Here is a 26,221-nt window from a genome sequence, read left to right as displayed (position 1 = left end):
AAGACGACGGCGAGCGACTCTGCCAGCTAATCCTTCGCTTGGAGCAGCTAGGACCGCACTGGCGAGAAGTATCTGAGTGAAGAGGGCGGCGAAGAAGACCATGATAGAGCGAAGTAGGAAGATGAGGAAATGCGAGGCTACTTGAGGAGTCAGATGGGTTTCCCTGCTGATGAAAGTCTCGGCGAGGTGCTCAAGCCTTATGTATGTAGAGGCGCGAGAGTCCTGACATAGAATCAAGAACGCGTTTACCCACATGATTTACTGGAGACCCGTGTTGTAACAGATCTGACTTTGCCATGGTAGTTTCCTTGAGACCATAGCTAGGATCTGCGACATGTTCACCTCGATTGGTCACCACGCGACGAAAGCAGAGTTTGGGGATAATTTTACTCCTTTGCGTCGTATACTATCAGTGCGACCGACGGCGTTGTCGAGGTCTCACGGAGTAAGGGTGAAGACAGAGTGGCAACGGTATTGCATAGCTATCGATGTCGGAATGGAATTTGCCTGAAGAATGAATGTTTTCGGATAGTCAAGATGCGCTCGAAGCTCAACTGTATCGCTGAGTCTTCTAAGCGAACTCGGAGAGTGACAGCACCGTTCATTACTTTGACAGTAACTCGCGCGGTAAGGTTGTTTGGAAAACAGTGTGCCACATAGGTCACGAAGATCAGAACTGCCTATGAGGCTGTTTCGGCCGACAGGAGGGATCTTCAAGAGGGGTACCACAAAACGTGATTGGCTGTTCGTGTAACGATAGGAAACCATAATGGAGGACAAAGCTTTCCTCGACACTGATACCCCTTACACAGGTTTTCTTCTCGAAATAGAAGAAGACGGAAAATACCAGGCGCCACAGCTCCTGCGCACAACCACCGGTGATGGGGTAGTAAGTGGGAGAGAGAAGTATCTGTCGCAAACGTTTCTGGAAGAACAGTGTCGCAAGGTGTCATACTGTTCTTTAGAAGCCCGAAGTTTGATCAGCTAGGTATGGGGATGTAGATGACAGAGAACGAATCATCTGCATACAAGGAACGGAGGCGACAGCTCTACCGCAGGAACGTATACGAAGAACAAGTCCTAAGAACAGTCTAACGATAGACAGTGAATGGCAGCGAATGGCAGCGCCACAGACTTGAAATTGTTGGTCCGGAATGTCACTATCATTGCAGCAAGAAATGGCCGAATAAAGGTCCTATGGACGATATGATGATCTCCAAGGCTCGCTGCACCATTGAACTGCCTAAACCAATCCGTCGACCATTTTCAGATCACTCCATTCTCCCATGCGATCGTCACCACGTCGTCCACATCGACGAAGTACACATTTGCTCAGTGTCATAGCTTGACCATGGGGTGCGATGTTTTGCGAGCACTGGTACATATCTCCCACCAGGACCAGTCTCTGGGACAACCGACTTGTTTCACCTCGCTTGGGCGGAACGCACTGACCTATTCCCTGAATTGCGATCTGCAGCCTCACTTGTTCCTGTCTCTGAGTGTATCCTCTCGGCTGACGTTCGGCTTCTTAGTAGATCTTCAACTGCACGAGGGTGGTCGGTGCAACGTTCAGAATCGTACGAGCATCGACGCACTGGACAGGGATGCGTTGAGTGGAATGAGGACACCAACTGAAGAAAGTGCAGCCTGCGCGCGATATAAACAGCTAGAGTTTCGGCGTGACAACAAATATAAAGCAGTAAGACCCGATTTCCGTCGGATGTAAGAGATCCGTTAAGAGCAAGGAGCAGTAAGTTTAGCGGTCACCGGTCGAGAAGAAAAAACCCCTTGAGAAAAAATGACGTCACATCGGTCGTGGTGTAGTGTGGCGTTCTACAAGCGTTCTATTTCCCGCCACACACGCAAGAGCTCCTTGACCCACAACGTTCAACTGACTCATCTCTGGGGAAGGCTGTTAGATAGACCGTATCTGCGAGTGAATTTTTGACCTCGCTAAAGCTCGCTAAGGTCCAACGGGACGCAATGATTGGCCCGATCGCAGTTGTAAAGCCGTTTTAAAGGGTTGCAGATATGCCCTATTAGGGCATATATGTAGTGGTTCACATCAGTTTCGTTCATCATGCTGAGAGCGAAAAGTGTGAACTCGAAATCTCGGATGTGGTGCTAGATATAATACTCAGTTCACACTGAGTTTGAGTACTCGAGACGGATCTATTCCTGCTCGCATTCCCTTCTCCCTTACTGATGACCTCTGATGCCTCGATTTTTCTGGATGCTACCGTACCTGGGCCTCCTGCGACAGTGTCTGTGCCATTTTGAAGCACGACAACGAACAGGCAGAGGTAGGAGGGACGCCACTCTCGCGTCAAGTTTACGCTGAATGTAAATTGAGCTTTGACGCTCCAACGGGACAATGTTGCGAAGTGTTGAACCCGTCACGGGTTTAGTTCACATCGCCAAAACACGATGTGAATCACTACACATATGCCCTAATATGGCAAGAATGAACCGTCATGAACTTCGTGCGTTGAATCGACTACGGCGAGTATGCAATAGGAGGATGATAATAGATGTTCAATTTGCAAGCGTAATATACATAAGTAAGCTCAAAAATGGTCTCCAACATAGTATAGCCTTCAAAGCCGCAGACGTGCGACCATCGTTCTACTAGTAGGGAGCTATAGGTGAATGATTGAAAGGTACTGAAATGAAGTATAAAATCCAGCACCCCTAGGCCCCCGAGTCCTTCTTATGCGACTCGTATATCATCCATTGTCCTCAGCCAAGGCGGCGACGCTAGGCACGAGTAACCAATCTATCAAGAGAAACAGGAGGAGAACAAAGGCGAGGACTAAGAGGGCGAAGACCACTGTGACGAACAAGAACACCAGTTCGATGAGTGGGCCGGGAAGTGAGAGAATAAAATGGCTAGTCGAAATCAGCCTAGTTTTGCGTTGTTCCAGTCGCCTGAGAAACATCTCCGTCTTTCCATCTCCTCGACTCAACTCATATTAGGTTTCAACAAAACCGCGCACCCGCAACACAAACACAAACACGTTGACACAACTCTCCTGAACCTTCGAGATTTTGCCACTACATAAATAAACCACAAGCGCCAATTGTTGAATCCGTGCAAGAAGCGAGCCTACACCAGATTCCTCCTTTTGTCGACTCTTGAAACGACTATAATCGGCGCTGACAGACTGTGAAAAATATCAGTCAATGCTACACATGAACGAATGTGCGAGAAACCTGTACGTACCTCGTAGTATCCCCCTTCTTCTTCTACGTGCAAGTAGTTCCACACGCGATGCACTGGCCGAAGCACTATTTCCGGTTCGTGAATCATCAGCCAAGCCCTTAGTCACAGAAAAAGTGATATAATATGTACCTGGAACAATCCCTCGGGGCAGGCATTGCCGGGTCCGCCACCAGGGCATCCTCTGGCCGCGATTTCATTCTCCGCAGGAGAAGGTGCAGCGAAGCTGAAGATGGCGCAGAGGGCGAGGACGAGGATTTGAGAGCGCATGATGATTTGGTTGACGAGTTACGAGGAGTGGTGGTCTTCTTTGCGAGTGCTGTTGGGATGTGGACTGGTTGGCGGATGCCCTTCAGTAGTGAGATGGGGGAGCCTTTTATACCTGAAAGACGACGCTCTGACGAGGAATACGCAGCTAAGACTTGTCGGCGGCCGAAGACGAATCATGGAGCATCAATGACTTGTGGCGGGGATTATACAATGGGTGGGAAGCCCGCTGAGAGGGCAGTCGTGATCGTTGTAATAGCGAAAGGTCGCTGTGGATGAGCCGGTGGACGCTATTCTCTAGCATGCCACCATGGTGCGTACTCCATTCGGAGATCAGAATTCAGTGCGAGCGAAGTAACAGCATAGCATCGTTGGCCAGATTAATTACAGGTATTACCATATATCCCGGTCGAAAGCGGGGCTCAAGCTCAGACGGTAGTATGACGAGCAACACTCTATGAGTTTCATCGCATGCGCCACAGAGAGATGGACGGAGGTGAATTAACAGCCTGATAGATCCATCCTGGTGTGGGAAGACTGTGGAGAAGAACAACTACCCACGGCGCAGGAAACACCATGACCATAGATAGGCTGTACTCGGATACTAACCCCACAGCTGACTGTCTGTAAAAGATTGCATATTAGAAGCACCAGTTTGTTTTCACCGTAATTGCCTAGACACTCATCGTGAACAAAACTGCCTGAGTGACGACAACTTACGGAAGGAAACGGAGCTACATGGGCGTACGACTGGTGACTGGTGTATAAAACACACGCGATCAATCTGTGATGCAGAATTACACCTCGAAATGCGAAATATGAACCTCTTAAGTACCTTCATCAAACATTAACCACAGCGTACGCACCGGACGTCCCGACCGAAATCATCGGAAATTGGACCAGGAGCGAATATATGACCCATAAGCCGACACGACGACAGTTGCAGCGCCGCTCACTTTTCGTGACCAGACGATACCCCACTCCATAGGCTAAGTGTGCTCGTTGCGCTAGGCATGGGACTACAAACGTCCCTGCGCGTAAATCATCCCCGACGTCAACCGGAATATAGCGCCGACGACCGAGGGGCTTTATCAGTGCTAGTGGCCGTGACTGAGATTCAATTCATACGGTAAACACACCCACCAGATTTCCTGTGCAGAGACAACAACACATACACATCATGAACTCGATGTTCAGAGTCTATGTAAAGAAAGACGGCATCATGAGCGAGTGTACTATATGTATGTAGTTCCATGGAGAAATTGAACTTGCCACAGTGAATTATATATAGATCCTGACCGAGGTCTACGGAATGATTTGTGTATGTTGGACAGCAAAGATGATTCAAGTGGAGCGTCGTCTGACAGCAAAGCAGAACAAGGCAACCTCAGATACGGAAGAGGAAAGGACTCGTCGAGACGAATACCCGTTCCAGCCATGGAGAAGGGTCTCGTCACCCTCAGTGAAAGGTCGTAACGATCACGAACAAGAATAGCAGGCGTGATCTCCAGGAAGGGCAGGTTCTAGCACATAATATCATGGAGCATAGGTCACCAAGGAGGCCATGCTGTATCATCAGGGACATGCAAGGAAGTCGGCAGCGGGATTCGAGAGGTAGCAGTATTGGTCGATGGATGTGTCAAGAAGGATGCAAAGAACAAGCCTGACAAAACGTACCTTCGAGTCCCCGATGAACTGCGCACAACACTGTCAAAGACCTGAGAAAGACGATGACCCGCCACGGATATCGAAGCTTCACAAGCAGAAATAGGAGGAATGGTATGTATATGTATAGGTACGCAAACAGGAGCAACGAACATTGGCAAGGTGTAACAGCACGAACGAAAACGATCATGCGAAAGCAGTAAGTCGGAAAACGGAGGGGCTACGAAGATGAACCTGTCGCGTCGTACCGGTAAGGGTCGCAAAAGTTCCACGAATTCGAAGAGGACACGCAGGTGGGCGAGTCGATGAGTTGCGGTAGATAGGCAGGAGTAGGGGAGGATCTCGATGACTCGGTAGGTAAAGGAGGTAGGGAAGGAGGTAATGTCGGGGGATGGTCAAGTACGGACGTATATATGTAGGTCGATGAGGAAATCGAACGAAGTTCCAGTTTGACAGCAAGCAGTCCGAAGCATCCAAAGTCGAGTGCGCGAGAGCGAGGGCCAAGCGAGACAGGGAGAAAAAGCGAAAAAGAGTCCATCCGATGACGAAAGCACAAAAACAAATGAAAGTATACACATGATGAAACAACAGCCGAACCGTCCGATGATGAGAAGAAGAGCAGAAGAGATAGAATGGAACAAACAGGGAAATATAGATTATCATACCATAAGATCACACTTCGACTGTCAACGCGATGAGGAAGGGAGGGACGGAGATAGCTCCGTGAAGAATGCGGCAACGAACACTAAAAACAAGGGGAGTCCAATCGGTCCGCCCGTGCATGAGGTCAGATCAAGTCAGAAATCCGATAGTTGTGGTCATAGAATGATGGAACCACTCCGGCTGTGCCCAATCTCCTCATCATTCCTATCCCTCCTCACCACCGCTCACTTCCTCACACTCCTCCCCAACCAATTCCCCCCTCCTCCCGCTTTCCCCGCCCCCGCCTTCTCCTCCGCACCCGGACTAACAACCCCCCCACTCCCCTCCCTCTCCCTCTCCCTATCCGGATTCGTAACCCCCAACGCCAACCCCCCCGCATACCCAAACCCATACGCGCCCCTCAAACTCGTCGGACTCCCCAAACTCTCCGGACTTCCCGGTCTACTGTTATTACTTCCCGGTGTATTATGATTATTGCCACGTAAACCCAACGGCGACTCCGTCCTCGGTGCATTAGTGGTAGAAGTCCTGGGAGAAGTGGGTGACGTCGGCGAAAGCGGTCTCTGCAATTGTAACGGCGGCGACCCAAGCGGGGATGGGGAGCTCGGGTACGCGTGTGCACTGCCCGTTCTGGATTCATGTCCATAAGACCCCGACGCCGGTGGTGCAGGAATGAGCTGCGTATCCGACGAAATACTATCCCTCCTCCCCGCCGACGCAGCTCTAAGACTCGTCCCCGATTCCGCCAACGACCAACTCGACTCTCCAAACACCCCACCTCCCGCCCCGCCTCTCAACCTACTCGTATTCGCCCCTCCCACTCCTGCCCCTCCCGCTCCTGACCCACCCGCTGTGCCACCACCGGGCCCCATCACAGTATCCACAATACTCCCCACACTAAGCTCACTCCCCGCCCCTCCCACATTCACAAGCGGATCTTTAAGTCTCGAACCGGGGTTAGGGGGAGGCCAGACTTCTTCTTGGAAGATGGATCCTGATTCGGAGGCGCGGGCGCGGAAGAGGCGGGGTGGGAGGGTTGGGGACGTTTGGGAGTGTGTTTGGGAGGCGGAGGCCGACGTTGGGGAGACGTTCGCAGGGGCGGTGGCGGAGGGGTAGGGGTATGTAGGTGGTGGTTGGTTTGGATGGGGATGGGAAGAAGAAGACGGAGCGTCGGAATAGAGAGACGAGCCTGGTGGCGGAGGGAGCTGTGGCCCCATGCCTCGAGGTGTTCCAGCGAAGGGGTCGCTAGGTATCCATCCCACACTTCCGCTCCCACCCGGCGTACCACTATGTGTCCTCGTACGCTCATACGTTCCCCTCCCATCATCCCCTACCCCACTCAACACCGGCAACGTCGGTATCCCTCTTTCACCCCGCGTCCCACCTCCACCCCTCCCCACCTCCCCCATCTCCTCCCCATCCAAAAACCCCGTCCTACTCCTCCTGCCCGTCTCTTTCAAAAGACTCGCATACCTCCTCCTTCTCGCTCGTCTTCTCCACCAAAACACGGAGGAGAGAAGGACGACAAGGAAGATGATGACGGAGACGGTGGGGGCGATTATTGTTGTTAGTTTTGTGCTTGAGATTGAGGAGGTGGGGGAGGGGGCGACGAGGGAGGTGAATACTGTTGCGGCCTGTGAGTCAGGGGGGGGGGAGGGAGGAAGAAGGGGGGGGGGATGAAGAGTGGTCAGTGGGGGTTCGGGTGGAAGGTGGAGAAACAGGATAGTAGAGAAAGCGAGAAGGAGACATATTCTCTGGGATCCAGAAGAGAGTGGCGTGTAGGACGAGACGAGAATCGCGGTGCGAATAGTGCACGCACTCTCAGCGCCATTCATACCCCACGCTCGAATCGTCGCCAAGGTGAACGACAGAAGTAGGACGTATTCCCCGATAGACAAGACTTGCGTGTAAAGGTAAAGTGAACATCGATACATGCACTCCAAAGCCCATCAATATATGCTCATCAACATCAACTCTTTCATACAACCACCCAGCTCACACATAACGATGCGCATATATCGACCCGTCCGCTATGAAGCTCTCCCGCACAGCGCACGAGGGATATTCCCGCCATGACAGTAGAGTCCTACCACCATTCCGCCATGTCCGTCATGAAGGCTGAAGCTCACACATACGCATACGCATACATCAACCGTCTCGCACCCGCACGAGTCACGACGGAAGGAAAGCTGATCTGAGCGATGTTCCGTCATGACAGTCGTTCCGCCATAATAGAGTCAATACGACCCACGTCCCGCCAAGAATCCAAGGAGTCAGGAACAAGGAACGGGAACAACAAAACACTGGAGTTCGGGTTGGAAGGCTCGGAATTGTATACATATGACAACACGGATGCACGAATGACGTCGTTAATCCGCAATGACAATGGCAATGGCAACAGTAGCAGTAACAGGGTGTTCTTCGTTCGGATTCGGGATGCGGATGGGGTGGGTATAGGTGGGCATGGGGATAGGTAGGAGGGAACGGCTACTCTTACTCCGATGCGTTGAACAAACGTTAAGAGCAATAAGCCATGGTTGTTTTATGCATGCGCATATGCATACACTCGGTCGCCCGACTCGTACACACGAGTACGAGTGAGAACATCGACATCGACATCGACATCGACATCGGTACAAATGACGACGCCGCACACGTCCATACATCCATCTGCGCAAACAGCAGTGCCGTATACGGTATCCGCATCGAGAGTGTGGCGCGCCACATGACATGGGCTCAACGACGGAAGTCTCACTGGCCTTCACTCGGACGATTCAGAACGAGTGCAGTCCGAAGATTCTCCACGCCAAATCGAAGAAACAGAAGAAGAAAAAATCGACCGGTCAACGGCCAATGAGCATCAATCACCGATGCATCAATCACCGCGCCCGAACGGATCAATAGATAAGAAACCCACCCTCAAGGCGATGCAAGCCCACCATGGTACCAAAGACGCCAAGAGCGGAAAAGAGTGTAGCGCGCAATGAATGTGCATAGCGCATGATGGCACACAGCGTTGAGTTCACAAGCGGATATGAGGACGGCATGGCGTCGCCGCGCGGGACTCACGCAACGAAGAAGAAGAGAAAAAAAGTGTGTGGTAGAAGAGCGGGATAGGGCAAAGGGGAGGGAACGTACGGAGGTTGGCGTCCCGTTGATCTCAGTAGAGACATAGGAAGTGAAGGTGGTGAGGACTTCATTCCCAGTGGGCGTAAGACTGCTCGCAGACGAGGACGAAGAGGCCGAACTCGAACTGTCACTCGAACTTGAACTCGAACTCGATCCGGAAGAGGACGCGGAGGAGGTGGCCGTTGAAATGGGCGAGGTGGATGTCACGGTGGAGGATGTATTCGATTGTGTGGTCGAGGTTGGGGTGGTCGATGTGGGACTGGTGGTAGTAGTAGACGGTGGCTGGGTGGTAGTCGTCGACGGAGGAGTGGTGGAGGTGGTGGTGGTCGGAGGGTTGGACGTCGTCGTGGTAGTATCTGGCGGATTGGAGGTAGTCGTAGTGATAGTAGTGTCCGGTGGCTGCGACGTAGGCCCTTGCGTCGTCGTCGCAGATTCACCACTACGAACGATACTCAACTATCAGTAGACGCACTGAGAAAATAAAGAGGGAAATCGGACGTACTTATCCGTGGTCGATCCACTGTTGGGATCAGCACTGCTCCCTCCACTCGAGGTATCTCCATTACTCGTCGATCCAGGATCGGCTGCAGTACCCGTCAAAGAGCCCAGAGACCCAGTCGCATCGTTTATCGCGGAGGACGGATCCTGGCGTTTTGGCCTCGGACGTGTGCGTGCTCGGAAGTTAGACGTGGATCCGATAGCTGAGGGCATGGCTTCGGAAAAATGGAGAGGTTGAGGTTGAGGAAAGGGACGAGGATAAAGAGGAGATTAATGTAGAATATAAAGTGGGGTCAGAAAAGGAGGATGAGGAGCATGACGAAGATTGGCGTTGAGCGGAAGGCGGTCGTGATGGAGCAAGTCCTTCGCTTAGCCGACACAGCGGCCAAGTCACCCCGGATCCTTCCCACGTGGCGTGGGCGTCTTGGCTGAAAGCGCCTTGTGCGCCGTCCACTTGTTGCTCTCTCTCTCATCCATCTTTCTCGTTTGATGTGCTTGGACTATGCGCTATCATTGGGTATAACATCGACCGTTCTTGAGATCCTGTCTCTACAGCCATCCAATTCACCGTGCACTCACTCAGCCCCGGAAGTTACGCTCACGCCTGCTACTTCACTCTACGTTCCCCAATTTGCTGCTCGTTTCACCACATGGATCCCGGCACTGGATGCAGCCTAAGCCAACGATGGCCAATAACACCGCCGACTAATAGCGACCAGCCATGGTGCATGTCTTCCTTCTCGAGCCTACTGCTCACTCCGACCCAAATCGGCTACAGTATGCTCAGCTGTATTGCGTCTTGATCAACCACATCCATCTTCGTATCATCCAGATATTGAACTTCCGTAGTCACTCTCCGTTAACTTGAGTCTTTCCCCCTCAGTCGCGGCGTTCTATTCCTTCCGTGTGGCCCTTTCTATCCGTACCGCTTCGTGCATGTCCTCACCGTCCTGCTCTCCGACCATGTCCCTAACCCCTTGTCAACTGTCAACTTTCCGGCCCGCCTAGCTCAATCGGATAGAGCGTCAGACTCTTACCAAAGTCTCACAGGTGGGTATGTATAATCTGAAGGCTGTGGGTTCGACTCCCACGGTGGGCTAGTGGTGTGCTCATAGTACCATTGGTTTTTTTATTTTTTTATTTTATAGTTTTTCGTTTTCGGCTGCTTGGGCATTGACAGCGTTAGGACGCTGAGCCGCTTGCTGTCTTTTTTTTTCGGTTCGGTTCGGTGTGCTGTGCTGGTGTCGTTCGCATTCACTGGATCCACTTCGTACGGGCCAGTCGCTGTGTGACTCAGAGCTAACTTACTGGTCCTTTGTTGTCGGATATGGTGTAACGGCTAACATTGCCGCCTCTCATTTATAGTCAAAACATTCATTGAAGGCTTCGCGGCAGCTCGGGGTTCGATTCCCCGTATCCGAACGTGAACTTTGGTTGTCCTTTTTTCCTCCGGTGTTGTTTCTGGCTTTCGTCTTTGTTCGCTTTCCGCTGATTCGTTTTCCGGGATTTTGGATAGGGGGGTGAGGGTCCGTGCTCTAGGATTATTAGTCTTTCATTTCGGGTGGCCGAATAGGCTCACAAATATCGTACGGCCCGCATTCCAACTCTTCGTCCGCATACGCATGTCGCTCTTGAGTCTTACCTCTGCGATAACGATTCAGCGGATGATGGTGTAACGGCTAGGGTCGTGCGGGGTTCGATTCCCTGGATTCGAATTCTGTAGTATCCATCAAACACTTTTGTTCCCTTTGTATTGTGGGGGCTCGTTTGTTCTCATGTAAGTGTTTTGCTCTTTGCTTTGTTTGCTAGGCTCAGACTCGATGTATGACTTCGTAATGTGTTTCTTTCTTTCTTTCGCGCACTGGATAAAGTGCCTCCGGCCTCGCTTCGCTTTCGTTCGAATACGAGACAATCCTCCGGTGATCAATGCAACCATCGGATGATGGTGTAACGGCTACGACGCGAGGTCTATACGGGTGCATGTACGTGTATGTCTCCGGCGGTGGGCCGTGCGGGGTTCGATTCCCTGGATTCGGTATAGCGTCTTCTGTATTATGTTTTTCAGTTGCATTTTGGGGGCTCTTTTATCCTCCATTGTTCGCGTTGCTTTGTTTCGCGCACCTGCTAAAAAGCCCTTCCTTTCCCTTCGTTCGAAAGCCATGTAATCCTCCGGTGAGCTCTATACTCATCGGATGATGGTGTAATGGCTTCACAGCAAGGTCTGTACCAATGCATGTACGGTGTTGGCGGTGGGTCGTGCGGGGTTCGATTCCCTGGATTCGGTATAGCGTCTTCTGTATTATGTTTTTCCTTTGCATTTTGGAGGCTGGTCTGTTCTCTCTTGTTCGCGTTGTTTCGTCTCGGACTTGACGTGTGACAATGTGTTTGTTCCTTTGTTTCGCGCACTGGCCATGAGCGGTCTTGTTTTGCTTTCTTTCGAAAGCTATCCGACCCAACAATCGGATGATGGTGTAGCGGCTACGTAGTGAGCTGTATACGTCGCTGGCTGTGGGCCGTGCAGGGTTTGATTCTTTGAATCCTGTTGTGCAGAGACTTTTTCCTTTGCATTTTTTGGGCTCATTTGTTCTCCGTTGTTTGCTTTGTTTCCACCCGATGCATAAGCAGCGGTGTCATTTCTTTGTCTCGCGCAAATCTTCTCTTGTCTACATTCGAGGACCATGCAATCCCCAAGTGAGTGCTGTCTGTGTACTGCAATATCATCGGACATAGTGTAAGGGTTAACACCGCCGTCTTTCATCGAGAGTGTAGATAATTCGAAAAAAATGAAACCGGCAGATCGAGGTTCGAGTCCTCGTGTCCGGACCTACAGTATACGTTGCTCTTTTTCTCTGGCTAGGAGTCTTTTGGGTCTACATTGTATTTTTGATAGGCGACCGTGTTATCGTATCGTGGGTGCCCTAGGTCCAAACATATTGTGCACGACCCGCCCTCTAAGTCCGCACGCGCATCCTGATCCCATTTCTATGATATGAACCACCGGCTGATGGTGTAACGGCTAACTAGCGGGTCTATGCGCTCCTGGTCGTGAGTCGTGCAGGGTTCGATTCCCTGGATTCGGTGTATGACATGTGGAAGTGATTTTTTTGCTTTGCTGTCTCTCGGCGGATAACTTAGCGATGTGTAGGATCCTTTGTTTCGCGACAGACTTGCTTTGCTTTCGTTCGAAAGCCACTCCACTCCACTCTTCGGTGAGCTGCACTGTCTGTTTACTATCGTCGGATATGGTGTAAGGGTAACATCGCCGTCTTTCAGGGACCAGAATAATAGTCGAAAGAATTGAAGATGTACGAGCGAGGTGCTCGTATATACGTTGCTAGCCGCGGGTCGTGCAGGGTTCGATTCCGTGGATTCGGCTTTCGACAATATCCATGCGAACACATTTTTCGCGCTTTCATTTCCGGAGGCCTTCTGTTCCCCTTTGTTCGATTTGCTTTGTTTCCTCTCGGACTCGAAGTATGGCTTACCAAGATGTACGTTCCTTTGCTTCACGCTCTTTGATCGAATGCCATATAATCCGCCGGTGATCAATGCAACCATCGGATGATGGTGTAACGGCTGGCCAGCGAGCTTTATACGTGTGCATCGGTATACATGAGCTGCTGGCTGTCGGTCGTGCAGGGTTCGATTCCCTAGATTCGGTGTAGGTTCTCTGTGATGTTTTCTTTCCTTTTTCCTTTGTGCTTTTGCAGTTCGTTTGTTCTTCAATTGTTTGCTTTTCGTTTCGTCTCAGAATCGACGTATGTATTCTCCTTTGTTCCAGGGAGCTCTCCAGCGAGTCGTCTACGAGTCTGTGGACTACAATGTCGTCGGATATGGTGTAAGGGTAACATCGCCGTCTTTCAATGTCCATTTCAAAATAAGCTGAAGAGGCAGATCGAGGTTCGAGTCCTTGTGTCCGAACATCCCCCGCGACTCTTTAATGTTTTGTCATTCATCCGTCCGGCTGGCTGGCTGGATATTTTGATATTTCGAGAGGAATTCTTTGGTATGCCTTGAATTTGTTGGTGGAGAGATGGGACCATTCGTTACGTCGTGATCGCGGGTGGCTTCAGGTTCACACATATCGCATGACCAGCCCTCTGCTTTGTCCACATGAGCACGCTATGTTATGAACTTTTTGTAGTACTATAAAATATATTAGTACTATTACCTACGAATGCATGAGCGAAATAAAAAACAAAAACACCCTCGCCACGAAGACTGCAGACGAGTCAAATCAGCGATGATTTGAATCGGCTGCCGGCCCGGCGATCTTACTTACGCCACCCAGCTCGGGCCACCTCGCTGATCTCTATCGAGATCATCTCCCCCTCGTTCCTTATCGTCCTCTTCGAGCGTTCTCTGATCTTGTGTTGCTCTGTAATGCTCACATGATTATTACTGTACTCGATTACTGAGCCATTTTCTTATCCTTGTCTCTCTATTCGTTACTCTTGAATATTGCTTAGAAAGCTCTTGATTTTATTGGCTAGCTTTCTATATCGCGCAATTATTCTCTCATTGTTCTCATTCATTCGAGTCATTCATGCTTAGGTATTTTTATTAAGTCTGAACGTATAAAAACTCGTAGATACATTGAATAAAATCTCCAGACTTGTTCTGGTCTGTTTCCTCCCTTGGGCACCTCTTCAGCTTCGTCTCAACAAGTCAAGCGCGACCTAGAGAACCCTAATCGAGTCGTTGACACGCTACTATCCTCATCTTTGTTATATATGTTGTTAGTCGTGGGTCGTGCAGGGTTCGATTCCCTGGATTCGGATTTCGACAATATCCATGCGAACACATTTTCTCCTCTTATGTTCCCCTTTGTTCACTTTGCTTTGTTTCCTCTCGGACTCGAAGTATGGCTTGCCTTGGTGTACGTTCCTTTGTTTCACGCAATCCCTGCTTCGCTTTGTTCGAATGCCACATAATCTCCGGTAATCAATGCAACCATCGGATGATGGTCTAACGGCTATCCAGCGAGATTTATACGTATGTTGCTCGCTGTGGGTCGTGCAGGGTTCGAGTCCCTGGGTTCGGTGTAGCTCATGATGATTAGATGTTTTTCCTTTGCATTTCGGGGGCTGATTTGTTCTGCCTTCCTCGTTTCTTCGTTTCTCATGAGAAGCACCGTCTGATTCTGACAATGCGTGTCTTCCTTTGTTCTAGGTAACCACCCGGCGAGTCCTCTGCGCGTCTGCGTGTTACAGTATTATCGGATATGGTGCAAGGGTCACATCGCCGTCTTTCAATAATACGACAAGACGCCGAAGAGGCAGATCGAGGTTCCGACCCTCGTGTCCGAACGCGCCCCACGACTTCAGTTTCTTTTTGCTCTGTGTCTGTGTGGCCGGCAGAAACATTGTTTTCTGCTCGTCTTTGCCTTGCCGCGGTACTCCCGAGTGATATTTGCTTGTGCCACACAGCGGCGTTTTGTTTTCCCCGAAAGTCATGCGATCTTCCGGTGAGGACGCTCTGTGCAATGCTATCGGATCTGGTGTAAGGGTCAACATCGCCGTCTTTCATCAGTAAATTCCTTCTTTCCTTCAAACAGCAGATCGAGGTTCGAGTCCTCGTGTCCGAGCATTCGCTAGGAATGTATAGCCTTTGCTCTGCGCACCTGTCTCGATGTCTTTATCTTGATCTTGGTCTTGCGAAAGGATTTTTTTTTTCGCCCAGGGATTTGAAGCCACTCGGCGTTCGAGTTTTTGTTTCCGGTCCTAGCTAGACTTGGATTCATGTTGTAACTCAGGGTAACAGTCACCGTTCGCTTTGATTTCGGCGCTTTCCCTCATACGATATAAAGTACACTTTGATAAGATTCAGATACTCCCATTCCGACTTCACTGTTCAGCGCTAGTATGTTACTTCAACCACTTGGTGGTATCTCGCTCTACTCGCAATCTCGGAAGTGATTATACGCGACGCTAGCCGCTATATTTAGCTGCCTAAACTAGATACTGTAGTAGCAAGTAAGTCAAGTCCTTTTATAGAAGTTATGTATCTTGTGCAAACCAAATATCGCACGACTTGCACAAGTACCGTCCTTGGATATTATTAGACCTTTTCCCGCCCCAACAGCTGTAGCGCACCGTATGTGTATCACGAGAATGCTCAACTGATGCATCATTATCTTTGAGTTCCTTGCCATCATTCTAGAACGCTTGTCCTTTATCGCTGGACATGGTTCATAGCTTCGACCTGAGGTCACACTTCTGTCATCCAGCCACATTACTAGCCAAAATGAATAGTAGACTACCATGAAGAGCATCCTTTCCAGGCGTGCTGATTGTGACATTCCGATGGAGTCCGGCGGCAGGCCTAACAAAGCTTTCTAGCGGGCGTCATCGAGGCAAGTACAGTTCTTTGATGACTAATGATATTGCGGGAAACGCGGATGATCCAGGCAGTTTAGATGTACCATCTACATGAGTAGGTAACAACTGTGCCCAAAATGCTCACCGCAATGGGAGCCATTGAGTACTTATACCCCATCCCATCGGATTGTGTTACCTTCGAGAGGTATAGATTCACCTTCTCTCCATCAACAATGTCTCCCATTCCATTGCCTCCTGCCGAATTAGCAGGCCTGATCGTCGAGACCGTATTCTTTGGTTAGTTCACATTCTACAATGGTTCATGTTGACCATATGATGCGCGCTGAACGTGTTCCTCACATATAGGAATGTATCTAGTAACCTTCTGCGCTAGCATCTATGTTCTTCTTTTTCAGAAGTCGACGTCGCAGTATCGACCGACGAAACCGTTGACACTGATATCCATGCTCATTTTCCTCTGTGTTCTCACGGTAACGACAGAATTCTCATGTTATACATTTCGCAAGTTCACTGATCATGTCGCAGCACTGGATACTGGACATATCGCGAGCATTCGAGGCATTCATCCACCATAAGCTAGGAGACCCTGCGGTATACTACGCGGACCTGAGACAAGGGCTCAACGTTGCGAAAGCCATATGTTACATTCTTGAGACTATCGTAGCGGATGTAGTTCTGGTACGTCTCATACCCCTGAGTTGTGTCAACGAGTACCAATCTGTGACGAATAGGTCTGTCGTCTGTACCACATCTGTCCATTGAGATACCAGATCAAGCTCAAGATATGCATACTGCCTGCTTGCACCACAATTGGTATATTAGGTGCGTTCCAGTGCACACGTTTCTGCGAAAGTAGAAAGCTGGAACTATCGACAGTTGCTGGGATAATGGTCATCTACCACTTCGCCACCAACGACCCGGAAGTTCACATCTTCACATCGAGGTTCCGACCTTGGATTACCATATACTTTGTGGCTACGTTATTGTAAGTCTTTCTGTTCATGGAGTTGAAAATATCCAACGATGGCTTACCAAACTTGTCCACAGTACAAACGTGTACTCTAGTTGTCCGTCTCCATCCTCAAGTTTTTGTTTGTGTCACGTGTGCTTACATATTGCACGTATGTAGTAGTGATCGCATACTGGGTATGGAGAAGGAACGAATCCATGAAGGATATCACGGCCACGCCTTCACCTGTTCCAGTGAGCTGCTCTCTCAAAGTATCATACAGTCATCATATTGAGCGAGGGATGCTTACTAGAGGGTGCTGAATTATATCATCGAGAGCGCTGCCATCTATACGTAGGTCTGTTTCACTCCCACAACTACATTCCCTCTGACCACTTCCCTTGTTTACAGCATATGCACATCATACACGTTTATTGCGTATCTCTGCGGGTCCAACATTCAATTCCCTGGTGTAAATGCGGTCAGTTCCACGGAACTCTGTCCGACATATGGTACTGATCACTGGTTGTATCGACCTGCATACAGGGTAGTCCCATCATCGGCTTCGTATTTAGCCTCATCATAGTCCGAACTCGATTCCAAAGCCCTCTACTCATGAGCACCTCCATGAATGCTGTCTCCTATTCGCTCTCGTCGTCTACCTTTGCAAAATCTGACACAAATCATGTGTGTGTAAAGATATCTCGCGATGTTCAGGTCAAGAGGGACACATGCGATGGTGCATCAATCACCGGAGACGGCGAGACGGAGGTGTCCACTGAGGCAGTTTGAAATGCGAAGCTTTGTGTACCTTGAATTTTTGCGAGGGGCGTCGATACTCAGATGACTTGAGAAGGAAATATACACATATATATGTCTCCTGTATATGCTCTCATGAATCCTCACAACGCTTGCCCTACAAAGGCCTATTGTAATAAAGACTATATCAGTGATGTTGGTTGCCCGAGCCCCGCAACTACCAAGCTGAATTATTTCTCACAGTGGAAAGCTATCGACGAGGCAGTACACCACTTCACCTGAACGTTTTCTCGCCATTCATCGGTTTCACCTTTGCCCATATCAATAACAGCAGTGATAATTGCTATTTTCACAGATGCTTTCGGAACGATAGCCATCTCCCTTCACTTTACGTGAATAAACATCGACACAAATCTCAGAGATCTGATGTGCACTACCAGCTTCTCAAGATCGAAGAAAGTGGCCGTGAATCATGGTCAGAAAAGGCGGAGACCTCGAAGCTAAACCTACATGTTTTGGCTTTATTCTTAGAGTTCTGCGAGATCTCCTTTTAAAGTCGAAATATTTACCAAAACAATCATCCCTGAAGCATTCCAATCCAGGTCATGTCAAGCGTCCAACAAAAATTACCATTGACTACCCAATTACCAAGAGAGACAAAAAGATGATCACAATAAAGAAATCTTCGTATAATTAGGTACCTGTATTCAACTGTGTAAACCAAACCGTACTAATGATAATCGGCTCGTCACCAGAATCACCACCCGCAGCCACCGAACTGGCACACGTAGATACAGCGTTACCGTCGGGGCCGCACAAAAATGCGGACGTCGCAGAGTGTTCGTCCTCGTCATTGAAGATAATAGCACAAGAAAGTGGCTGATTGTTGATGTAGTAAGTCATGGTGTTAAATGTGCCCGCGCCGCCGGGATCCGTTTGAGAAGCGCAGTCGAAGTTGACGTAGACTGGTGTGTCGCCAGAGTTAGGAGTCGCGTCGGCGAGGGAGTAAACACCACCGCAGCCGGTGGTGCCGCTGACATCGGTTGCTTGAAGATGGCTTCCACTCAATGTAGTTCCAGTTCCGATGGCATACGAATCCTGAGTGGAGAAATACTATGTTAGCATCTATTCACATCCGATAAGTGAGCGGAGTGGAACGAACCGTTCTCCCCGAGCCCATAACAGTGAATTCGTCGTCAAAAAGGATGTAGTGGTTCCCTTGAGGATCGCGGTATCCAGGATATCCTAAGCTACCCGGGACATTGCAACGCGACGACGTGGGTGCGACCGGCAGGAGGTCCTGTTGGATGATGTGTCAACGTCAGACAATTTACGGATTCAGCACTCTCGTCGAGACCATACCGTGTATGTGAACGAAGATGGGTTCAGCTAATAGCACAATTTCAGCACATTTCACAAACGGACGTCTTGACACGAGAGAAACAGAACTCACTATCCCATAGTTGTAAAGAGGCAGGCTACATTCGAGTTGTTGATCGATCACTCCGGAAGCGATGAGAAGTTGGACTGTATTTTGGTAATAGGTCCATGTATACCCAGAACGAGATCTGTAGAGCCCGAAGTTCATTGCGTCAATCAATACCCGGCAGAAGCTCAAGTTTTCAACGACTGAAAAGAATTTCACTTACACACACCCGTTGGGGTATCCCGAGACCAAATCATGCAGCCAGTTGTAGAACAGTAAAGGAACGCTCGTTGACTGATCAGGGATACCATTAGTCGGTGGCGTAATTTCTGCCAACAAATTCTGAACTTTCAAGGCTGTGGCTGAGAATATTGAGCTCGTTCTTCCGAAATCTATGAAAATAAGATATGTCACAATATGAGTTTTATGCTTCATAAAATCCGACATCATTTTAGAACTGACATTCTCCCAACGCTGCTTGGTTCCGGATAAAGGTTTCAAGTTCGGCAAGGTCGGACTCGAGGTTAGTGTCGCCGGCCTGATTGATCCGGATATACTGCATGGTCGCTAGTTGAGGAGGCGAAGATGCCGAGTTCGAGTTTCCATTGACCACATTGGACTTTGCTAGATACGTCGTGATAGAAGGCAATAATGTCAAGAGAAGATCATGATGTCTGGCCTTAATATATTCGAGCTGCCAGCAATTACCTTGATTCATTGGGACGTCGGCCCATACCATGTTATCTGTCTATTTACGAGCAGTGTAAGCGATCGATGATAACTGGAAGTAATAGACTCTGTTCAATAAACAACGCTCACATTATCAATAGCGGCGAGAATAGCGCTTCCCAACGTCGAGCCGTCGGCACGGACATAGTTAAATGCATTGCTCTTTATCCTTTATATGCGACGCACCGAGTTAATGTAACCTCCTTGAATATGAGTATAGATGGGACATACCAATCGCAGTCTGTGATGGGCCCGTTTGTGAAGAACTGATTGATGTATCCTAGCCTGGAGTCGAAGTGAAATATGTCGTTAGAGGTAAGTCATGAAACGTTGATGTGATTTCTTACTCAAATATATGCTCCTCTACGGCGGGGAGTCAGCAATACTGGCCACTGAGAGAATAAATGGAGAGAAATACTTACGAACAGACGGACGCTGAGAGGGACGACTGTTCACGTACGATACCGAGAGATCTGTTCCAGTGTAAAACGTTGTATCGTCAAGGGTAAGATATGAACCCGCCCCTAACAATACCGCCTGAGGAGACTCCACAGATATACAATTTTGAACAGCGATATCTGGAATTGGAGACCGGGAGCGTCAAAAGATGTCAATGCAGAGTCGTAGAGTAAGGACTGTTACATACGTCGTGGAGTGTAAATTGGAACTCTTGCACCCAGTAGGCCACGCTTACGCTTGTAATCAGGATCAGTTCCCTCATCCTCCCAATCCGCATTCCCAGGATCATCCGGCAGATCGTAAGAGTTATACAACTCAGCGAAGTTGGCAGGCGTGCATGCTGGTGCGGAGGAAGACGAACTTGAACTTGATGATGTAGACGTCGACGTTCCAGTTGTAGTCGTGCTTGGTTCGCTGCCATCATCAGGTTCGCCGGTAGCGATTGGGAACGGATCCGTCCACGATCCCGTCCACCCAGGTGGACGCATTGGTTTAGGAGTGATACCACCTTGGATTCCCACGTCAGCAGGCATGCAACCGAGAATAGACCCTCCGAACAGTAAACTCCAGACGTTCGTAGACTGGTCGCACAAGTCGTGATCTCCAGGTGGCCCAGTAACAGTAGATGCAGGAGCGTTAGAAGCAGAAGGTATAGGGACCGTTGAAGTCCAAGTAGGTGCCGAAGTAAGTGGGGCCGTGTATGTGACTGTAGAGGCGCTAGGAGTAGGCGAGATGTAATATGCTAGTAACGTTTAAGTAAAGGGTGATGAATTGTTTGTGTAAAAGTGTCAGAAAGCTTGAGTGTAGATAAAATGACGCACTCCAAGTCGGCGTGGTGCCGCTTACTATGGAAAATCCAGTCGGAACAGGGCTATTGATGGGCGTTCCACCTGGGTTCAATGTGATCGTTGCGCCAGCAAGTAAGAGAGACGTCGTTGTCGAAGGGATAGAAAACGTGGTTGTGGTCCCAGAAAGAATGATTGTTTCCGATGATGCCGAAGAAGGGGGGAATGGATTCGGGTCTATTTTGCATCCTGCAGTAAGCATACCTGAAGCTCTTGTTCATAGTAAGCACTTACTCCAGGTGATGTACGAATACGAAGCGGAAGGAGCAACATTCGATGTCGTCTAGAGGAAGACGTATACGTTACGGGTAAACGCAATGATACAATTGATACTACGCACGAATGGTGGCTGAGGATCTATCCAGGCCCCTGTCCAATCGTTTGGTGGGGCCGCGGAAGGCGTGGTGCCTCCAGGGACTCCGACGTCAGCCGGGAGGCAGCCACTTATTGATGGGCCATAGGCAACTGCCCACTGGTTGCTTCCGTCGCAGTTAGTGTCGCCAGGCGGGCCGGTCACTGTCGCTGCAGGAGCTCCGGGCGTCGCAGGAACGACAATGGAGGTTGCATAGGTTGTCGAACCACTGATTGGCGCGGTAAATGTCAAGGTCCTAGCGCCACTAGGTGGGGCGATTTGATACGCTAAGAAATGCGAGTGAGGTCGTCATAAATACAGCTCACTAGTGATAGTATAGAACATGAACATACTCCAACTTGGCGTGACAGCGTTTGGTTGTGAGACGCCAGTGGGAACCAAGGACATTATAGGTGTCCCTCCTGGGCCAAGCGTAATCACATTTCCTCCGACCGTGATAGCTGTTGTCGTTGTCGGCACCGGGATAACATAAGTAGCACCTGAAGCAACGAAAGTCTCGGATGGCGCTGCGGACGCTGGGTACGGATTGGGATCTAAAACATGGAATAGCTGTTCAGAAAGTTGCTTCTTCTTCGAGAGGAAGAATGTCAGATATATACTCCATGGAATTATAGAATACGTCGGTGCTTCCCCAGAGCCTGAGCCGCTACCTGATCCGGTTTTGTTGGATCCAACGCCTGTGCCGTCCGTGCCCTACAGACAGTTGTATTGTTTAGAAATGCGACAAGGCTGGCACGCATGCGTTCGGTGACTAAGCCATTTACACACCGGAATAACTTGATCCATCGACCTCGAGAAGTAGTGAGGTAAGGCAAGCGGATCACCATGAAGACAATGATGAGGTCATACCAGATGAAGGTACCTCCAAAGCAAGTCGACTCCGCGAAATCGGTCTTTGCGCTATTGGCATATTATAAGTGCGCGAGGGAAACAGCGTAGAAAGCTTGCCTACCTCCATGTATCATCCTGATCGAAAGTTACCAGGTCTCCGTCCTAACAAGCAATACGAGTGAACGTTCATCTCAGGACAGATTTGGCGGAGCTCAAACGGAGGATAATAAATGGATGTAACTTACTGTGTTGAACCAGTACGTCTCACTTCCTCCGTCGTATATTGGGGCGTTTCCGTTGGCTATCATATCCAAGATTTCGAATTGGGCGAGAACGCCGGATGCTTGATCACATTCACCCGCTGCCCCACCGCCTGTCATCTATCCCGCTTGTTGTGAGCCTTGTAAATCGCGGTCAGAAGCGCTTAAATCAGGCTAACCGTGCAATTGTAGCCAGTGCATGTGGGATCTTGGAGGTGATAAGTTCGTCCGTACCACGCCAGACCGAGGTTGACTAAAACACAAGACCTAAGCAAGTACCAGCTCGAATGAAAAATGAGGAGCCACTCACCAATGGAAAGGTCTATACCCGCGCGAACATAGAGCTCAGTACTGGTCTCTATATCCACGATCGACGTCTGCGGATTTGTCACTGAAGGCTGGTCGGTAACGTTTGTGTCCCAAGGTCCATGATAGTCTGCACATCCTTTTAAAAATATTGTTGAAATGCAGAATATATACAGTGCATACCATAGGCTATGGATGTCCACGCCCCGTTGAATGAGTACAGTGAAAGGTAAGATATATAGAAACTACACCTACACATCATGTTCATATATGTCACGTAGTCAGCGATTTTGTCGATCTCGAATCCTTTAAGGAACCAGTACCCAGCCGGTGTAGCTTGTAATAGTTACGGGTCAATAATGAGTCATTTTAAGATGAAGAGACGCTGTGGTAAGATACCGATAGAGAGGATTGTGTTCGGTAACGCAGCCGAAATCTCGCTGAAGAAAGCAGTGAGATTCGGAGTGTCTGAGCAATAATTTTATGACACAAATCAGAGATGGTGTAAGCAAGTTAGCGTAAAGGAAAGCATACCTGTCGCGGGGGCATTGCGTTCCACGGCACCCGGATATTCTTGGTGGATGATCTCGTAAATATTTCATGCATGCCACATTCGTATAACAATCCACGTACCAAAGTCGATGTCTACCCTCACAAGTTTCCAATTAGCGATCAACACAACATTAGCGTCCCGGACAAACGTAATGCTCACCTATCCCGTCCAACCCGTATGTGTTCAAGGCGGACTCAACGGAGGATATAAATGTTGATCGCGATGTCGCGGTCGCAATCATGAGCGAGAATATTTGTTGCGAAGGGTCAGCCTCGCTAAGAAACCGAGTCGCAAGTTGTCATTAAGAATTCGTGATGTCAGATACTGCCTGATGAGTTAGATGACGCACGAAAATGTCCATCCACCAACGGCGATAACGACCTTGAGCCCACCTGCATATACCTTCTGTGCAACGAGCTCTTGCAAAAGCGGAACGTCCGTGTCAGCGATCACTACGATGTTCGACGAAGGGAAGTTAGCATGATGTAGAACCTTCCGATAATTTGCACCGATTATAATACGCAAACTGACCAATTTCAAAGTCCTCTGATATGGTTGCGAATGCATAATGTGCATGTGTATATCCGGACCAATCGATCTGCGAAGGGTAAACTGCACCACAGGGTCTACCTGTGGCCCAGCCTGCGTAATAGCCTATCTTTCGCGGAGAGGATGGAGCGGAACAGGAAGGTAGTGATGGGATGAAGCAATTTGATTGGCTGTTCATCACATGTCAGCACACTTCTTACACAAGTCGAAGGCATGATACGAGAAACAAGGGAATTTTACACGTACCATGGGTTGGCACCCTAATGAAAAGTCATGGATGCGTGAGCAGGTACCGGGAAGTTGCGCATATCAATATAGACAGTACGTACGGTTGTTGAACAGAACTCGTCTGTAAGACCACAGTAGCCAAATGCGCTACAACATGCGTTCAACGGACATGTCGCATTTCCAGAGCTGGTCGGACCACATTGTGCGTTTGGATCGATGCTATTTGGCGTAACTCATTCTTGTCAGGTATCAACCGCGCAATGACCTGGTAACGTTGCACTTACGGGATTGGAGGTGGAGTACCTGGAGAAACACACAGCACGAAACCTATCTGCAAGCCATTGCATCCTGCGTCCACGTCCCTAGATATTAGCTATCTCTCCTAGGATTACAGTGAGATAAAATCGCCAACCTTCCCACTTGTACGTGTCCTCGTTCCAAGTCTCGATATCGTCGGCCGTAATATCGAATTTCACAGCGATGGCTTCGTCAAGGGTGAGCAAAGCGGAGTCACAGCATGTAACGAGAACTCACAAGAGCATGTATCCTGGGATACGACTGTGTATTCATAACAGGTTCCATTTGGGTATGGGCTTGGAGCGTCACTAGGGAGTGAGCCGGAGGAAATACAAACTTTCTGGCCTACAAGATAAAGCCGTTTTGGTCAGCGCATAGCTATCGCGGTGTATTTAGCGGCAAGGATACACACCGGGGACCAGAAGACTACAGTCTATGCCTGGGTTATACGAGTAGAAATCGTCTGATGTGATTCCAGCAGCAGTCCAGATATCATAACTATGGAGAACATTGTTGAGTTGCGATTGAAAAAGAGGCAACAACAACAAAGTAGAATACCGCACCAATCGTTGTACGGAGCGCCAACGGTTGCGGTGGTACAATCTATTGACAAGGTTTGTCAGTAAGGTTCCCAGCTCAGGCGACATGAAATCAGTACCTGCAGCATTTGCGGCTGGGAGGAAGGAGAGAAGCGAAAATAAAGTAACCACCAAAACCATGAGGAAGTCGGGCAGCATTGTGAAGATGCCTCTGATGCCCTCAAGTCGAGGGGATCGGGATGAATTGATGAAATTCCCATAGAAGAGCAGGTTTTAATGCAGCTCGTCTTCAAGAGTGTGCCTGTCATCTCGGATGTTCCTCGTGAGCAGGCCGAAGTGCCCATGCGTACAGTTCCATCCAACTGTGATTGTTTCAGCATCTAAACATGGACCAACGACATGGGCGTCGGCGACAGGCCAAAGGGAGGCGACGAAATATGAAATTGAACCAGATGCGAACATTGGAGGTATTATGTGCCTGTCTATAAATTTCGAGCGCCCGACTGCCCTCGACTCCTCCAGACGCTTCAAGGTTTGGGTGCAAGCGCTGAGGAGAAAATGATGAGATCGGTCATTCACAGAATCGAGAAGCATTATGAGGCCGCACAAGGCCGGAGAAATTCCGTTATGGCCCTGCTGATGAAGTGAAAAAAAGTATGCCTCGTCTTTGCAAGCGTAGATGGCCACTTCCGAGTACAACCAGGTGTAATGCAGAGGCAGGGAATTCAAAGCTTCGGATGAGTAGAGAACGGAATTCAAGAATCCAGGTAGGCAGACAGCCTGTGTCCAAAGCGCATCCCTGCCTCTTATATTTGTGTAAACGTGCCTTGTTGGCCCTGTATTCCGGAACTCCCGATATTATTTATGCTGAACGAGGTTCGCATCAACCGATGTTGATCACAAGATATCTTATTGAGCCGTACATACCTGTCGGCACTCCCGATAATTCTCCATTGCCTACGACACCGAGCGATAGCCTGAGGTTTGCACCAACGACCTCCATCACAAAGCGCTCATTTGTCCCGCTTGTTTGTTCACGGTTCAGATAGAAAACTGACTTCGAATACTTGTCGAACTGAAAGCAGCCAGAGCAGCTCAAGATGAAAGCGATATTTCAGGTACTTAAAAGATGAATCGAAGTCCGCGCACTGCGTTGGTTGAAGTAGCAAGTGGGCGTTGAGGGAAAGAGGTTCCGTTCCCATCCAGCCATCGGTAACGCCACACGACCCGCAGGTGCCACAATTTTCACACGGTGACACCAACATAGACGCAACGTTTTCGAACACGACTAGTGCGAGATTGTAAACATCAACCACGATCCACCGCCTCATCTAG

General features: G+C 49.4%; 4 protein-coding genes and 5 non-coding genes across 9 annotated transcripts; 6 read left to right on the top strand and 3 right to left on the bottom strand.

Moving 5' to 3' along the window:
* Positions 1 to 3,106: 3,106 nt before the first annotated feature.
* Positions 3,107 to 3,490, bottom strand: STEHIDRAFT_163727 (uncharacterized protein; the record flags this gene model as incomplete). The annotated part of the gene is made up of 3 exons (XM_007311446.1): positions 3,107 to 3,164; positions 3,224 to 3,246; positions 3,353 to 3,490. The coding sequence occupies 3 exons, from the start codon at positions 3,488 to 3,490 to the stop codon at positions 3,107 to 3,109; spliced, it is 219 nt and encodes a 72-aa protein (XP_007311508.1).
* A 2,549-nt stretch (positions 3,491 to 6,039) lies between these two features.
* STEHIDRAFT_163726 (uncharacterized protein) lies at positions 6,040 to 9,655 on the bottom strand (the record flags this gene model as incomplete). The annotated part of the gene is made up of 3 exons (XM_007311445.1): positions 6,040 to 7,449; positions 8,954 to 9,383; positions 9,447 to 9,655. 3 exons carry the CDS (start codon positions 9,653 to 9,655, stop codon positions 6,040 to 6,042), a joined length of 2,049 nt encoding a protein of 682 aa, XP_007311507.1.
* A 785-nt stretch (positions 9,656 to 10,440) lies between these two features.
* On the top strand, positions 10,441 to 10,541 carry STEHIDRAFT_t366. The gene has a single exon. It is a non-coding gene; the product is annotated as a tRNA-Lys (tRNA).
* Positions 10,542 to 10,763: 222 nt separating this feature from the next.
* On the top strand, positions 10,764 to 10,864 carry STEHIDRAFT_t367. Its single transcript has one exon. It is a non-coding gene; the product is annotated as a tRNA-Glu (tRNA).
* A 1,298-nt stretch (positions 10,865 to 12,162) lies between these two features.
* On the top strand, positions 12,163 to 12,265 carry STEHIDRAFT_t368. The gene has a single exon. It is a non-coding gene; the product is annotated as a tRNA-Glu (tRNA).
* A 1,004-nt stretch (positions 12,266 to 13,269) lies between these two features.
* On the top strand, positions 13,270 to 13,363 carry STEHIDRAFT_t369. Its single transcript has one exon. It is a non-coding gene; the product is annotated as a tRNA-Glu (tRNA).
* A 1,570-nt stretch (positions 13,364 to 14,933) lies between these two features.
* On the top strand, positions 14,934 to 15,029 carry STEHIDRAFT_t370. Its single transcript has one exon. It is a non-coding gene; the product is annotated as a tRNA-Glu (tRNA).
* Positions 15,030 to 15,995: 966 nt separating this feature from the next.
* On the top strand, positions 15,996 to 17,524 carry STEHIDRAFT_163725 (uncharacterized protein; the record flags this gene model as incomplete). Its single annotated transcript, XM_007311444.1, has 10 exons — positions 15,996 to 16,059; positions 16,129 to 16,253; positions 16,309 to 16,461; positions 16,515 to 16,605; positions 16,660 to 16,768; positions 16,831 to 16,850; positions 16,916 to 16,986; positions 17,046 to 17,086; positions 17,144 to 17,213; positions 17,279 to 17,524. The coding sequence occupies 10 exons, from the start codon at positions 15,996 to 15,998 to the stop codon at positions 17,522 to 17,524; spliced, it is 990 nt and encodes a 329-aa protein (XP_007311506.1).
* Positions 17,525 to 18,100: 576 nt separating this feature from the next.
* Positions 18,101 to 25,590, bottom strand: STEHIDRAFT_126501 (uncharacterized protein). Its single transcript, XM_007311443.1, is given in 38 exon segments — positions 18,101 to 18,589; positions 18,654 to 18,791; positions 18,854 to 18,880; positions 18,945 to 19,059; positions 19,141 to 19,309; positions 19,380 to 19,541; positions 19,626 to 19,665; positions 19,737 to 19,815; positions 19,878 to 19,931; positions 19,994 to 20,009; positions 20,069 to 20,224; positions 20,293 to 20,847; positions 20,927 to 21,127; positions 21,185 to 21,233; positions 21,291 to 21,589; positions 21,656 to 21,856; positions 21,923 to 22,016; positions 22,092 to 22,113; positions 22,173 to 22,223; positions 22,276 to 22,316; positions 22,400 to 22,534; positions 22,594 to 22,667; positions 22,725 to 22,851; positions 22,959 to 22,965; positions 22,978 to 23,056; positions 23,120 to 23,188; positions 23,255 to 23,293; positions 23,354 to 23,365; positions 23,433 to 23,548; positions 23,623 to 23,725; positions 23,805 to 24,269; positions 24,335 to 24,398; positions 24,463 to 24,534; positions 24,585 to 24,692; positions 24,760 to 24,845; positions 24,911 to 24,950; positions 25,006 to 25,266; positions 25,347 to 25,590. 31 exon segments carry the CDS (start codon positions 23,998 to 24,000, stop codon positions 18,185 to 18,187), a joined length of 3,831 nt encoding a protein of 1,276 aa, XP_007311505.1. The 5' UTR covers positions 24,001 to 24,269; positions 24,335 to 24,398; positions 24,463 to 24,534; positions 24,585 to 24,692; positions 24,760 to 24,845; positions 24,911 to 24,950; positions 25,006 to 25,266; positions 25,347 to 25,590; the 3' UTR covers positions 18,101 to 18,184.
* Positions 25,591 to 26,221: the final 631 nt, after the last annotated feature.

This window comes from Stereum hirsutum (genome assembly GCF_000264905.1).
Source record: "Stereum hirsutum FP-91666 SS1 unplaced genomic scaffold STEHIscaffold_27, whole genome shotgun sequence".
NCBI classification, from domain to species: Eukaryota; Fungi; Basidiomycota; class Agaricomycetes; order Russulales; family Stereaceae; genus Stereum; species Stereum hirsutum.
This window is presented reverse-complemented; position numbering and strand designations above follow the sequence as displayed.